Source organism: Leptopilina boulardi, unplaced genomic scaffold, assembly GCF_019393585.1.
Source record: "Leptopilina boulardi isolate dan_hultmark-lab unplaced genomic scaffold, ZJU_Lbou_2.1 LbouV2_401, whole genome shotgun sequence".
Classification (NCBI taxonomy): domain Eukaryota; kingdom Metazoa; phylum Arthropoda; class Insecta; order Hymenoptera; family Figitidae; genus Leptopilina; species Leptopilina boulardi.
In genome coordinates this window covers 446,087-462,297 of record NW_026137976.1, presented here as the reverse complement: position 1 = coordinate 462,297, position 16,211 = coordinate 446,087, and the positions used below count along the sequence as shown (strand labels likewise).

Here is a 16,211-nt window from a genome sequence, read left to right as displayed (position 1 = left end):
CTGTTAATCAAAAACATTGTTAAATTTGATGCAAAAAAAAAATATATATATATATGATTAAAATTCAAAAAAGGAAAATACCTGTTGAGCCGTGGGTTGTACAGTGGCTGCATAGTAAGCTGCTCGTTGGTGAGCTGCAGCAGCATGATCTCTGACATCTGCTTGTCTGTGCAACCGTTCGGCAGCTGCCAAGTGTTCACGCTCTCGTTGCTCTCGGTCTCGAGCAGCAGCATCCCGGTCACGTTCTCGTGCCTCTCGTTCCTCTCTTTCCCGCTGTTGTTGTTGAGCAACCGTTACTGGATGAGCAGCGGACACTGCACCAGGATGATGATGACCGTGAGGCGTTAATCCCCCATGTGGCGTTCCATGTGTCCGACTCCCTGGAGGTGGTAAAGGAATAAAGCTGTTCCACGCCATCGAAGCTGACTGCATATTTCTCTGTGGAGTATAAGACACCTACTTCAATCAATACGGCCTTCGTATTTATTAATTTATTCGAAATATGTACGCTCGCCTCTTTCAATATTATTCCAAAAATTAAAATACCTTTTCCTATCATTTTTTATAACAGAAAAATTATATAGCAAAAAAAAAAAAAAAGTAAAATTATAAGAACACAAAAAATAAATTAAATAAAAAGTGATGATAAAATTTCTAAAAATTGAACAAATAAAAATACAAAAGTCAATATGTAAACGAATACATTTCACACATGATTGCTGATGTTATCAATTTCTCTTGACATAATAATTTATTTACAGAAAAAAAGCACAACTTTCGTATATAATTTTATTTATCGAGGATTCTTGGAAATGATATACTTGTTATTTGCCAGCCGGATATCTCTCTTGGATTAATGTGACACAGACATAGTATCAAGTTAATAATCAATATCGTGAGAACTCTATATATTTCGAAAAAATCAATTAAATAAAATGAAGAAATAATATTGTTGACTGTAACATAATAAAATGACAATAGATTTTTACCGATCTCAAATATAGATAATATATTATGTTTAACCACGAGGAGAAAATTTGACTTGATCGGTGCCAAGCGCGCATCGTTCAACTCACTTAGCAGACCTCCGTCAAGAACGAGAATCTAATTATAGTCTTCGAGGCAAAGATTACAATGCTAATCACATTGTGAGTAAATGTCAACTCACATGCTCTTCGTATCATGCGTAACTTCAAACTACAAAATAAAAGACTTTTGTAATTCTAACTTTTATTCGAAATATATTTCCCTTTTCATTATCATTTGAAAATTAAAATTATCATTATCATTTTGATTAATAATATTTTATTTATTTAAAATTCTGGTATTGAACCTCATTAATAAATAAAAAAATATTATTGTTCATGAGAAAAAATGAAGAAGAAGAAGAAGAAGAAGAATACCAAAAGTAATTAAACGAAGTGAGGAGTAAAATTTACAATTCAGAAAACAAGCACTTGTCACCTTGACAACCTTGGATGGATAGTTGTAGGTGTTATACCCAACATCCTGGAAAGCAAAGTCATTGCCCTTTCCCCTATTCATTTAATCGTGAGTTCCTCTGCGTCTTCTTTCGTGTCAATCTTGCAATTTTTACCCTTCAACCTCGCGCACAAGTCCGTGAAGCATATTCATTATTTAGCCGAGTTGCTATTACTCGCACACAAAAAGGGGAATTAATTCAGGGGTGACTGACTATGTCATGGACAAAAAAAAAAGAAAAAAGAAATGCGTAGGTAGAAAGCCATTAACGTCTGCAAACTTTTGTTTGCTTCCTGAATTTCAGCCCTTTTCTCTCCCCCCCCCCATTCCACCCCAGTTTTATTTCTGACTCTATTTTATGTCTTTTTTTATGCCCCTACAACGCACCCTACCAGAAGCTTTTTCCTAAATTACAAAATCAATAATACATTGAAAATAATTTGCTCTTATAAATTTCCTGAAAATATGTGGGCAAAATAAAAAAGTGGAAAAATTCCATTTCAAAATTTGTTTTTTCTTTTCCAACTTTTGTTTATATATATATATATATATATATATGTAAATTAATTTTATAAATATTGATTACTTAATTATTTATCTCATGTAACTTTCTATTTTCGCACGATCAGTATAGAGAATGAATCACGACCTTAGATTTATTATTGCTTGCGTTTATTTTATTATTATTGTTATTATCTCTCATTGTAATAATTTATCTTATAAAGATTATTATCGTAGGTGTTATTTCTCCACTACTATTTTTATTATCACTTTTACTATTATTACTATTATTATTATTATTATTATTATTATTATTATTATTATTATTACTATTATTTTTCTAAATTATTTCTAAGAAGAAACAAGTATTTTTAATTTCTTTTGTTACTAAACATATTAAAATGATTCAATTGTTTTTTTTATTTTCCTTTGATCAATTTTTATGCGATAAAAATGATTAAATGTACATTAATCATTCACGCGATCTGCACATAATAATCTTTGATGTATGACTTGAATCCGTATGTTTATAGAAATAATCTTTTAGTATAACTATTATTACCTATACTCACGCCTACAATATATATATATATATATATATATATATATATATATATATATATATATATATATATATATATATATATATATATATATGTACAGGGTGTTGAAAAAGTATTGAAACTTGCAAGTATCTCGAAAATTACACATTTTCGTGAAAAATGTTCAACTCAAAAGGTGTTCCCAACAAAAAGATCCATAGTACATTTTTTAAAAAAATAAGTGCGACCCATGAAGACTTTGAACCTAAATTAAAATTTATCTGATAAAATTATATTATTTTATTTCATTTTATAAGCGGCATACATTACTCAAACCACTTTCTATATAATTTCTCACTTAATTTTAAATTCCATTTTTTTTTTTACTTTCAACTCACATCTAAAACCTGTTTCCTAATCTAAATACATAATATTATTCAAGTTTAAAAATTTGTTTCTATTCTCAAATATTTAGGATAACTTTTTGCAGTTTCAGCTTTCAGTTCATTTTGAAAAAAGGATTATAAAAAGATTAAAAAATAATAATAATATATGAAAAAATGTTCTGCGAGTATATAAAATGACTAAATTGCTTTTTTTTTGGTTGAAGATAAAACCGTTACAAAAAATTGTATATAGGCAGAATCTTGAACATAGTGTCGTGTCATGAATAAAATTTTATCTTATCGACAAGTCCAAACAAACCGGGTATTAATTCCATGGGGCAAACAGATAAGAAATGATAACGAAACGATAGACAGACAATGCGAATAAAGACATTCATTTTCATAAACATATATTTTATATATATATATATATTCGAGTCCATTTATATGATTAGCTACTAAATTGTTATTCGGTTTCTTGTTCTACTTAAACATTCATATACAATTTATTATAGTAATTTAACACATACACAAAGTTTTTCATAATTATAATAACAAATTCTAATTGACATCTTATCAAACAGCAAACTTTCCTAAGTTCATAAATATATAAAATATATAATATATTCTGTGACACATGTCTATAATCAGTTTCTTTAACTCACTTTAAACAAATAATTATATTTCTCAATACAAAAAAGAAATTACAACTCGAGAGAATATTAATTTTTGAATAATATATAAAAAAAATTATCTCCAGACACATGTCAAGGTCCCAGTATGTATCTTATTTCATCGAACTCAATTAAGACTAATATTATTATTAATTATTAAAACTACCATTGGAAGAAAAACAACGAATCAAGATGATAAAAGCCAATTTTTGGAACTATTATCGATTGAAATTGGTAGAAGCTACTAAAGATTGAATAAAATTGATGGTTTCATCGATGATAAAATTAATGAAAATTTTAATTATTCAAATAATTATAGTCGAAGAAAAACGAAGAGGCGACATTTTGACAAATGTAGAAAAGAGCAGCATTAAAAATGCTGATAAATTATTATAAAAGCTACAACTCGTTTACGACAATATGAAGATTGAATTTTATCTCAAGAGGCAATCTGAAAAAGAATATTGGGGGATTATAAATTTTTTTCCGGTTTGATTTGAAACGAACTCTGGTGTCATGGGTTCTGAGGAATATCTTTTGTTACATTTTTCGAGTTACAACATCATCGCATCAGGTAGCAAAGAAAGAAAGAGAGATTGAAGAAAAAAAAAAAAAAAATGTTGACTGACTCATGAAGAAACACGATGTCTATTATTGTATGGAAACAACAAAGTCAGCACAGGGAAAACTGTATTATCAAATTAAAAATTTTTTTTTTTATTTCAAAAAAGACTTCCTAATTTTTTTATTTTTCAAAGCTATAAAATAGTTTCTTTTTGTAAATATAAATACAAAAAAAAACAAAAAAATCTTTCTACTGAAGAGGTATATAATTTGTTATTTTTTTACCTGATTACATTAAAGTGACAGATAGCACTTGACATTAATAATAATATTGTCAATAATTAATTTTCAATTAATGAGAAAAATCAAGTGATTTTCAAACCAATTGAGTCCTGCAATATATAAAACCTGTTTTACCAGTTCTTTGAGAAATGAGATATTGACGAGAGACTATTATAAATGTGATATGTCCTTATTATCGAGTGTTGGAGAGTCGCGAAACAAGTTTTAACTATATATATATATAAAAACGCAAATAGATCATTTATATATTTTTTTTTGTTCGCGCAATTCTTTGGGATAATATTGTATAACAATAAAACTCGTCGAGTGAAGAATTAATTGCTCAAGAAAATAATAGAAAAACGGTTTGAAATACGATAAAAAATGACGACGTTGTGGAATTGAATGGTTAAATATATATATATATATATATATACTCTGAGTTCTAGGAAATGAGCACTCATTATATCCCGACTCTCCATTAACAGTTCGTCCAATTAGTCGCGGATCACAGCTTTCTAACAGTACGATTTCACATGTCGATAGCGATCTTTCTATAACAAATCTGAAAATTCAGAGAGGCGCAAATGGATTTGCGAATCTTATTCACTTTGCAGTACGTTGTGTATTATAAATGTGAACATTTTTTTAATTACTACTATTTTTCATTTAAATTTTAAATTATCATTATACAAATAAAAATATCTTTTCACTTTTTTTTCAAAAGCAATTGCCTTTCTCATTAATTTTCAAAACGTTCGAATAACACGAATTTTTCTTTTTATATTTCTTCATTTATATTACAAACTTCATTATAATAATCCAATATCGCTTCACGCCTCAGATATTTCATTATATTTTATAAATAATTCATATAATACACTATAATTCATATAGAAAATACAAATATTTATCATTATTTTTATCGAATTTAACAAAAAGCAGAAATAATTATTACATAAAATGAAAGTTTTTTTGCCACATATATTATAAAATTCAAAAAGAAAAATTGTCAAAAACAGATTAAATTATTATTTTTTTTTTTTTTTTTGTCAAAGAAAATATAGAAGAAGAAAGATAAATTGTCAAGTGAATTTAAAAAGAAGAAAAAATACTGTCAACATATTAAAAGCATCGTCCCAGATATAGGACTCAAGATTAAAATTCATGAGAATCCTCAGCCGTCTCTAAATTTAGAAAACTTGCCGAGAAAAATTGGAAAAATGTTCTCAGCTTCGTATTCTGGACTCACTGACATTTCGAATGGTTTAAAAACCATTTGGAATGAATAATCTCTATTCGAGATCTCAGAATTGAAAGCTCTCAGGTTTCATGCCGTATTTACCATGCTTTGTGTCTCTGACTTGGCAACAGATATCAGGTCACCAAATATACGTTTGACCCTAGTTTTTATAACAGCTGTCTCTACACTAAATTGCTTTTTTTAAATACTTTTAAAAATATTCCATTTCCATCAAAACATTAAGAAAATCATATCTACTTATATTGTGTACAGGCTCTTCATTTAGGTCGCATATTTTTTTTTTACATTCTCGATATTGATAAGAATTTATAAAAACTTATTGAAGATAAGTCAAAAGTTTCAAATAATGGAGAAAATAATAACAAGAAATTATTACTAAACTATTAATAATAAATTGAAATTATAATCAATAAAACTGAAACTAATTTGTTTCTTTAAAATTGTAATTGAAGTGAATTGTTAAGATAAAAATCGATTTTTATAAATAAATTGTGAAAAAACTATTACTTATTTTATTCTTAATTAATAAAAAGCAAATCAGAAAAGAATTTTAATGTAATATGAATAAATTGACAAAAACCCACGAAAAATTTAATCAATTGAGAATAATCTTAAAGAATATTTTTTTTTTTTAATAAAAAAAAGCAAGATAATTGAAATATATAAAATATGCCGAGCAGACTCTAATTTCGAATAACAAGGCTCGCATTGTGTGCGAAAGAATGCATTTCCCGAGTGCTTAGTCAGTAATTACTTTCCAAGATCAGTAACGTGAGTATCGAGATAGGAACGAGTTTATCGCCTTTAAAAGTATTTCTAGAAAAAGATTTCAGATTTCCTTTGAATTTATCAAGGAAATATTATAGATATATATATATATATATATATATATATATATATATATATATATATATATATATATATATATTACAATTTAAAAACAAAAACAACTTCTAATCCCGTATAATTTTCATTTAATTGATGTGATAAATTTCTCCATACTAAAAACTTGATTAAAATTTCATTGAAACCTGTTTTCTCAAATTGTAATATAACAGTCAAACTATTACATAAGCGTCAATTTAATATATTTCTAATTATCACAATACAATTTTTATTATCAATTTATTTTCTAGTATAGTTCACGTTGCAAAATTAAAAGCTTATAATAATTCTCTGAATTAAAGAGCGATAGAACTGAGAATAAATTTGGGAAAAAAAAAGAAATCTTTAAGAGACCCTCGAACCCAGCTGCTTTAAAATACAACACACAGATGCCAGGCCATATTACCGACTTCCGCCTTGAAAAGACTGAAAGGAATCTGCCAACACAAAGTGGGCGGAGAAGTTTTTCTTAAACTAAAGTTCAAGGATTGAGGACTTTCCAATAATGTATATATTGTCAAAATCAATTTTACTAATATATAGCCTAGGACAAAAATTTAAAGTAATTAAAAAATCTTCAAGTTATTCAATTATGTATGTATATATCGTTCTTGAAATTCATTTTCCATTTTTACTCAATATCAACGAAATATACACGATAATTAATTCTTGAAATGCTTTGATTTTTTTTAATGGTTATAGTTAGCTTTAAAAATATTTAAATAATAATCGGTTTCAAAAACAAAACAAAACAATAGAAAATAATTTTATGACGTGAACAAAGAATAATATAAATAATAATTTATTTCGGCAATTATAATCGTAAGAAATGTGAAAAATTCATTTTAAAATACCATCAAGAGAGATGATAAGAATTCTTTTTTGCTTTGCGACCAAGTAAATAAAGAAAAGAATGAAGGCATAAAAAGAACGTCCCTGAGGGAGACGCTAACAGTAAAGTCCTCATGAAATTGCAAACTTTTCAGGGATTTACAGTCTTTCCCCCCCCCCCCTCACTCTCTCTCTCATTTTTTTTCTTTTCTATAGTAGTTGAGAGTTTTGTCGAGGACTGGAAAACTCGTGGATTACTTCAAAGTCGACCAAGATTTCCGTCAATGTAGTAGTCTTTGTCTCTTCACACAAGCATATATAGACATCGTAAATATACTTTTTCTCTAAGAGTGAGAATGATAATAATAAAAAAATAAAATAAAAAAAAGTGGCGCATTGCCAAACAGTTTATATAGTTTCACTCCGGTGGGAGGTTTCTTTTTCATGCCACAAAAATCTTGAAAGAATTGTTTTGAGAGTGTTTTTAAAAAGTCTCTTCTCACTTTAAAGTGCAAACTTGTTAAATTTAGTTCTTTTTTGAAAGATTTAAAAAAAAACTCTTTAAAATGTTTTAAAAATATTAAAATAATTTTTAATTTAAACTATTTATATTCTATTTTATATATAATATTAAAACTATATTTAATTTTGTGCTTGACATATAGTTTTTTATTATATATATCCCCCGAGCAAATGTGCGTCCATTGTTGTGTGTATTTGGCACTGACTGCATAATTAATTAACTCAGACTTTAATCATACGTCACTATCTCGAACGACATATTTCATTGGAAGATATCACTTATCTAAACGAAAATTTAACGATCCAAACGCCCATTAAAAGACTATCTCTCTTTTATTATATTGTTGTCGAAAAATATTTTTTTGACTTTCAATATATAATTACAACTTTTATTATACTTTCGTATAAACACCATGTTTATAGCAATCGGGAACATATTTCAAAATTTTAATTCACGGAAATTTAATTACCTCGTCAAAATTTGAATCATCAAAAATACGACTCTTTCAATGAATTAATAGAAAATCATTTCAATTTTTTTTTATTGAAACAAAAATAAAAAAAACAATAAATTATCTATTTAAAGTTAAAAATCAATTTAAATTATACATTCGAGTGATTAAAATTTTTATTTTACTATTAATTAAAAAATTAAATGAAAATAATCGTTTTTAAATGTAAAGAATTTAATCTTGATATAGAAAAAAAAATTGCTCAACTGTCAGAAAAATTATTGTATATATATATGTAATTGAACGTGAAATAAATTTAATAAAAGATAGATTTTCCGTAAAATCCGCAAAGTTGTTCATATCGATTAAAAAGTTTTCTTGAAACTCTTGTTGCAAAAAATATAATTTCATCTTACGAAAGTGGAAAAGTTATACAGTTTGAAATATTAAAGTCGATTTTTTTTTCTTTCATTAAATGCAACTTTTGCAAAGTCTTGGCACATTAAATTGAAATTAATTTGACTTTTAACTTATTGTATAAAAAAGTTAACATTATTAAATTCATACAGGAAGGGAGTTCTTTAACATTTATACAAGAAGGAAGGTTTCTCTAAACTAGATATTGAAACTGCTTTTGCATATTCAATGACACATCGTGTGTTGACTATTATAATTGGCACTCTCAAGATAACATAAATTTATAGCTATTTGTAAAGTTTCAACTTTTCAAGGAAAATAAAGCACGACAAAAAAAAACTTTGATAATGGTATAATGACATCCATACCGTATTTAAAAAAAAAAAAAAAAAGATAAAGATATAGAGAGAGAGGAAAAAAATACTGTCGACAACATTTCACTGAAAATTACTGACCATTAATATATAATCGGAAGTGAGAGACTTTTTAAAAAAATAAATTTCAAAATCCATTTATATATTATAAAGGAAAACAACAATAAACTGCAAATTTATTTTTTTATTAATATAAAGTAATTTTCTGCACATTGAAGAATAAAATAAAAAATATTTTTCACTAAACGTTGCCAAAATATTTAAAAATAAAATATTCTTTCATAAATATTTTATGGAACAAAGGAGAAATTTTTATATTTCATCGAAACAAAAGATTTTTAAATGCAAGAAAACGTCTAAAATCTAAAATTAAACGATCGCACTAAACTCACTAATTTTGAAATTATTCAGGCAGCACATCAAAAAGAAGTTTTCACTCATCGAACAATAAATATTTAAACAATAAAGTAAAATTTTATAATAAAAAAAAAAAAAAGAAACATACCAGAAAAATGTGTGTGTTTTATAAATCCAAGGTCAGGAAAATGGTAATAAGAATCACAGTTGGAGGAAGAAAATTTCTTCAAGATCACATAAAGATTAAACTTTGTGTATACCTCTCGACGAGACGAAAGTTCGAAATAGACTGTCGGGTTTTACAGTAGGGACACAGGAAAAGGAGGCCCGAGAAAAGAAGAAGAAGAAGGGCCATTCTGCCTGGACTTGAAAGCCTCTAAACATTGAAAAGGTTGCACGCACATTGAATGGGATGATGGTATGTCCATGTGTATATGTGTCAGTGAGAAACACAAATATATAGAGGTACACAAACTTAGGGAAAAAGGTGAGGGCAGGTTAGATGAGCTGACAGATCAACTCACCTAACTTGAATTCGGTCTCTCTCTCTCTCTAGAAAATAAAAGGCAGGTGCTGGAATGCATTGATTATTTCACCTCGCCCCTATTTTTTTTGCCCAAAAATCCTTAACACTTCTATGAAAACTCATCAAATCAATTTTTCTTTATTGTCTTTCTATTTTATTCATTTATTTTTTTCTTGGAAAAAAAAATATATATCCCTAATACACGTTCTTTCTTGTGGAAATCTTGGTCTTTTGCTATATACATATATATATACAGTATAAGATACAATATATCTTCCAACGAGACGATCAACCCTTGGTAAAGTTTAATCGAATCGCCTCCGACGAGACGTCACCATCGTGTTTCTGGGGAGCAATTTCTCTCTTGAAAACTTTTCACCCGAGATAAGAATTCGAAAGTAATGATCGTCGTGAAATGTTTGTAAAACTGATAAGAATAAATTTTGCAGAATGAAACTTTAAATTTTATACGAAAGCGAATTAATTAAAATGTCACATTATTCAATTAAATTTAATGCAAGATCAAGATGGCACAATAAACATTATTTAATACCTTTACTATTTAATAAAAAAAAAATCACAATTTCGTCAGAAAATTATAAATATTCCTCAGAGAATTATATTTCACTAGTAAAATTGACTAAATTTAGTACTTCCTTAAAAGAAAAAGAAACAAAACAAAAAAAAATTGACAGAAAATAAGTGAATAAAAAAAAAACTCTTGATAATTATTGCGGTTTGTTATGAGTTGAGAGAAAGAGAGAAACCTTTTCCTTTTACTCGTGAGTAAAGAAAAGAAATAAATAGAATGAAAAAAAATTTCTCAGGTGTGTAATTAAAATGAAGTTAAAGTTTTAAGTCAGAGAGAAAATGTTTTGAAATGAGCACCCATTTGCGGAGGTATATAACCAAGTTAACGGAACTTGAGAAGAGGCGAGGTAAACTTGTATATTATATATATATACTATATATATATAATTCCCTATCGGAAGTACACAGTAAGCCTGACTCACCTTTTGCTGTGCTAGCCTAAGGGATTCTTCAAAGTGTTTGTGAACAGCTTGCTCGGCTGCTCTTTGTTTCTCTAGCCTTTCACGTTCCATTTTCGCTTCTCGTTCTCGTTCTCGTTCCCTCTTCTCCAATTCTCGTACTTCCGCTTCGCGACGCTCACTGAAATTAATAAAAATCATCATTAGAAATTATCTAATTCCACTTTTTCTCCTATCTTATAATCACATTATAATAAAAACTCCATAAACTTATTAGCCTGCTTTATTTTATCACTCTTTAATATTATTCAATTTTATAATAATATACTCTCTAAATTTTTATTTCAATTATAATAAATATTTAAATTATAATTATTCAAATTTAGAGAGAATATTATTCTTAAATTATTGAATAACAATATAATAATATTTATATTGTATATATATATATAGCTTCAATTTAAGATAATAATATAAATTTCGGATAAATTATAGTAATTGAAGCTACTTTCGTATAAATAAATTAAAGGCAATGAAGGCAGTTTTTGAGAAAAGACAATTAGAAGTAATTGTATCTTAATTAACTGAAGTAGGATAAGTGAAGTAATTTTGTACCTTTATTTTTATTTATCAGGTAATTCAAATTAGTACAAATTTAAAGTAATTACAGCTTTAATTAGGTTTTTTTTTTCTTTTGCTTCCAAAAATTTAATTTATTATATTAATAAACAATGCACTGTACATAAGTGTTTAAAAAATGAATACATTCGAGAAATCTATTTTATCTACTCGCTTTTTCATCGAGGCGAAAGGAAGTCAGAGAATCACTACTACATACATCAGATCACAAATTTCCTAGAAAGTTTCTTGTGCTCGAAAAGCTATATATGTCGAGAGTTAACCTTGCAGACTCAACGGACTAGACGTTATAAAGTCAGAATAAACTTTCGTGTTGAACATCAGCGAGAGTTGGGAGTTTAACTTCGTTGAACTTCTGCTTTGCGAGGAGCATTATGGGCAAAAACTTTGGAGGAAGTGGCTCGTGTCATCCTCACACGTTACCAGTTTCGGTATTATATCTATATATATGTGTGATAACTCGTGCATTTCAAATATATTCTCTTGTAAACGTGAAATCCGTTTTACTCCACACAAACCACTATACTATAGCCTATTCCTTATTCTGTTATGCACAAGGTGTCCGAAACCAAAGAGAAAAAAGAAAGAGAGAGAGAGAAGAAAACTCAATGGAAAACTTTAAGTTGAACTTTTCCTTCTCAATGAGTTTTGGACGTTTCCCCCCTCATATAATATACTTTCTGTGGGATTTCTTCGTAAACTTATTCTTTAGAATAACTCTCGTCACAAAACTTTTAACGATGGTAGATTTTAATTTAATATACCCCCTTTAAATCTCGCACAAATGAAACTTTTACATTTTCAGAAATTTCATTATATTATGCAGATTCATTAAATTCAAGTGGAAATATAATAATAATCATCATCATCATATAGTGATTTAAAATAAAATTTTATAATGAAATTATCTTTAATTGAAATTAAAATTTAGTATTTTCAAGATGATAATATTATTACAAATACTATATATCAAATAATTTTGTTACGCTGAAAAAATTTATTTCATTCAAATAATCGATTACTCCACTATTATATCAAATAAATATTTACTTAATATTATTAATAATAAAATTGAAAAGTAAATAAAAAATTTTTCTATTCAAATAAATGTTTTCTTTTTTTTCCCCTTTTTTTCAAATCCGATAAAAATCGTGAACTTTAAAATGTTTATTCAAAGGCACTTTAGCGTCGTATATTTTTCAATTTCTCTCTCTCTCTCTCTCTCTCTTGAGGATATTTTTCAGAATGGGGAAAAACATTGAGCCTCTCGAAGTCTGTGTGTGTGTGTGTGAATGTATTTCTTTTGAAAAACAAATTTTGCGACGAGATGAATGGCACAAGTTTCGTGCTGGCTCGTTAATTAAATTCTATGGAGTCGGGGAGTGTGAGACTCTGAATAAAAAGGCATTGCCTCCTAATGGGATTTCTTTTCCGGACCACCACACACATACACGTGTATATATATATATATATATATGTGTATAACGTGGACGAATGCATGCGACGAGTTTGTGCACATATCGTGACTTTTTAACGACTCTTATATACAGATAAGCATTCATTAACGCTTGCGCAAGTTATTTATACTGTTATAAGTGCAACGCGTGTGCGTTTATCTCTATTTTCCTCGCTTCGGTTGGCGGACCTTAAAATGTAAGCGTGCGTTAGATTTGCGCTCTTGTATTTTATATTCATAATTATAATTATGCGCACTTCATCATTCACATATGAGTTTTTCTCGGAAAAGAGAGATAGAGAAAGAGAGAATAAAAAACAAAAAGACACGCGAGTCAGCAAGTCATCCAGAAAAATTAGTCTTTCATTATTGTATATAATTAAATTTTTATCATTATATATGTATGAGAAAAAATAAGCGTTCGCTTGTAACACATATTTCCAGAAAATTAACAACTCCTTTTAATCTCTACAATTTTTTTTTTTTTTTATAATCAATATCGCTTTGTTTGTTCTAATATAAACATCACTCAAAGATTTTTTTAATTTTAAATACCATTCTACCATTAATTTATAGTCACATAATTTCACTAATTTAAATTCTACTAAATTTGAGTCATTTTTCACTCAAACATTAGTTAAAAAAAAAAAAGTAAAAAATATTATTAAATCAAATAGTAATATTTTATTAAAAGTTAGTGAAAATTTCTACTAATTTGAATTATAGAGTTTAAAAAAATCATTATATACTAACAAAAAAGAAAGCAATTGATTAGAATATTTTACTCAAACAAATAAAAAAAAATGCCATACTCATTATAATATAATGATAAAAAACATAATAGCATCTATTGAAATCGAATAATAATTAAATTAAGTGTTCATGAATCTAGTAAAATAACAATGAATAGATTTATCATTTGAATATAAATTAGAGAGCATGTAAAGTGATTCATTTTTATTAAATAATGACTCTCTCAATTAAATGAAATTTGAATATTATTCATTATTAAAACTTATTTCTTTTTATAAAAATAATCATGAAATTTTAATAATAATGTCAAAGAAATATATATTGAAGAAATGAATCTATATGTATAATATTAGGTATTTATGTATAAATCGGATAAAACTATCCAATTTTATTTTCAGGTCAATGTGATAAGAAATAAAACGAGAGATATTTAACAAATAGAAGAAAAAAGAAATAAATGGAAAAGAATCCTCGAGATATAAATCAGCTCGCCAAATAAATCCTAAACAGCTTGAGAACTATAAATACTGAAGGATAAATGACGTTTCTAATATCTTTTCTTAGAAAATCTTCTTTAATCGAAAAAATCTACTAACATTGACAGGAAAATAATTAAGAAATTTTATGGCATGACGATTACAGACAATAGATGCGTAAACTACACGATGTATTATAAAGTATGTAATGCAAATTTTTCTTAATGACGGACAGAACAATATTCAAAGGATCAGGGTCAATTGAAACGAACAATAATAAAAATAAATTAAAAAAAAAAAAAAAAAAAAAAATAGAATAATATTGTTGAAAATTAAGAAAAATAATCGAAAAAGATTATAATCATCAGTAAATATATTGAAAGGATATTTTTAAAAAGAATTCCTATACATAAATTCTTGTCGATTCTTGTTCTCCTTTTCTCTCTTGAAATACCGCTCGAAATACAACGAATGGAGAACTCGCGCCACAGTAAAACTAAATCAACTGTGCGTGTTATTGGAAAACCGGATGAACAGGGCAACCTTTAAAAAAATCCTGTCTCGATAAACCGGACAAACCTGAATTCAGCTCGCGTTGATCTCGAGAACGCCAAAAAAGGACTTACGCATCTTTGACGATCAACTTATATATTTTTTTTCGTTTTCTCCTCTAACCGGTTTACGGAAAACTTGTCCCAATATTGAAGTGCGACCGATATCTGCGATTGCGTTTCACGTTACAGCCTAATATGCAAAAAAAAAAAAACGGTACTTTTTTTCACTTGTACAAGTTTGTTGAAAACCATGTAATTTTATCGATAGTTTTCCTGATTGAAAGTAGATTATAGAACATAATTATTGAGTCAATTTTTTTTTTTTTTTTTGTTAAGAGGGTATTAGCCTCAATCGATAATGAAATTACGTTAAAAATTAATTTTTTCTCAATTTTAATTAATATAGAAAGATATTTTTAAATTTTTTCATTTTATTAATATTTTATTAAAAAACTTATATTTCCAAAAATTGTTTAATAAAAAAAAAACTCGATAAACACGCGATTGAATAAATAAGACATAATAATAAATTTGAAATAATTTCACACCTGTAATCGAAACTAAATCTATCTCTGATTTATTGCACAATATATTATTACGTTATATTCCTAGTGCACTGTATATAAGAGAAAGTATAAAATTACAACGGAACTTGTTCCTAGTCTCCTATATATATATTTGTTTAACTAAAAAACATATAAATTTATAATTCTCAAACCTATTTGAGAAAAAAAAATAGAATAAATATTTTTTTGAAAGAAATAAATTATTTAAATTTAGGTAAAAATATTTTTTTTAATATACTGTTTATATCGTTGATATTTAGACAATGTTTACATATAAAAGTCAATGAACTCGTTATATATATATTATTTTGCAAAACTATTTCGACACGTGTTTACTTTGGTATGCTCAAATTAAGTATAAAGCTAAAAAGACAAAAAAATTATTAATCGTTGACATTTAAGAATTTATTTCAAGGACGTCCCTTTTTAAATTCCAACACCGAGAGAGAAATTTTTTATTCAAACCACAAATATAATTTAATTGAATGAAATAAAAATATATTTGTCACAGAGCAAAATATCCATCATTTATTTATTTTATCAACAAAAATTTGTTTGAAATTAAAAAAAAAAATTTATTTGGTATAATTTTTTATTTTAAAATAAATAAATTATAGTATTTCTTACTCTAAGACAAATTGTATATTTTTTCTCTGCATGAAGTATCAAAATTATTGCAATATTATATGAAATTTCACTATCTCAAAAGACGACATCAA

At 26.9% G+C, this 16,211-nt stretch overlaps 1 protein-coding gene across 3 annotated transcripts in view; it reads right to left on the bottom strand.

Moving 5' to 3' along the window:
* Positions 1 to 16,211, bottom strand: part of LOC127289282 (probable JmjC domain-containing histone demethylation protein 2C) — a 325,511-nt gene that overhangs the window by 11,218 nt on the left and 298,082 nt on the right. For 2 of the 3 annotated variants that reach the window (XM_051317121.1, XM_051317122.1), the window contains exons 9-10: positions 11,073 to 11,229; positions 82 to 456 (exon numbers count right to left, since the gene is read on the bottom strand). In XM_051317121.1, the coding sequence (XP_051173078.1) occupies positions 82 to 456; positions 11,073 to 11,229 (532 nt within the window). The remainder of the gene's footprint in view (positions 1 to 81; positions 457 to 11,072; positions 11,230 to 16,211) is intronic. The other variant, XM_051317123.1, reaches the window with a different exon arrangement.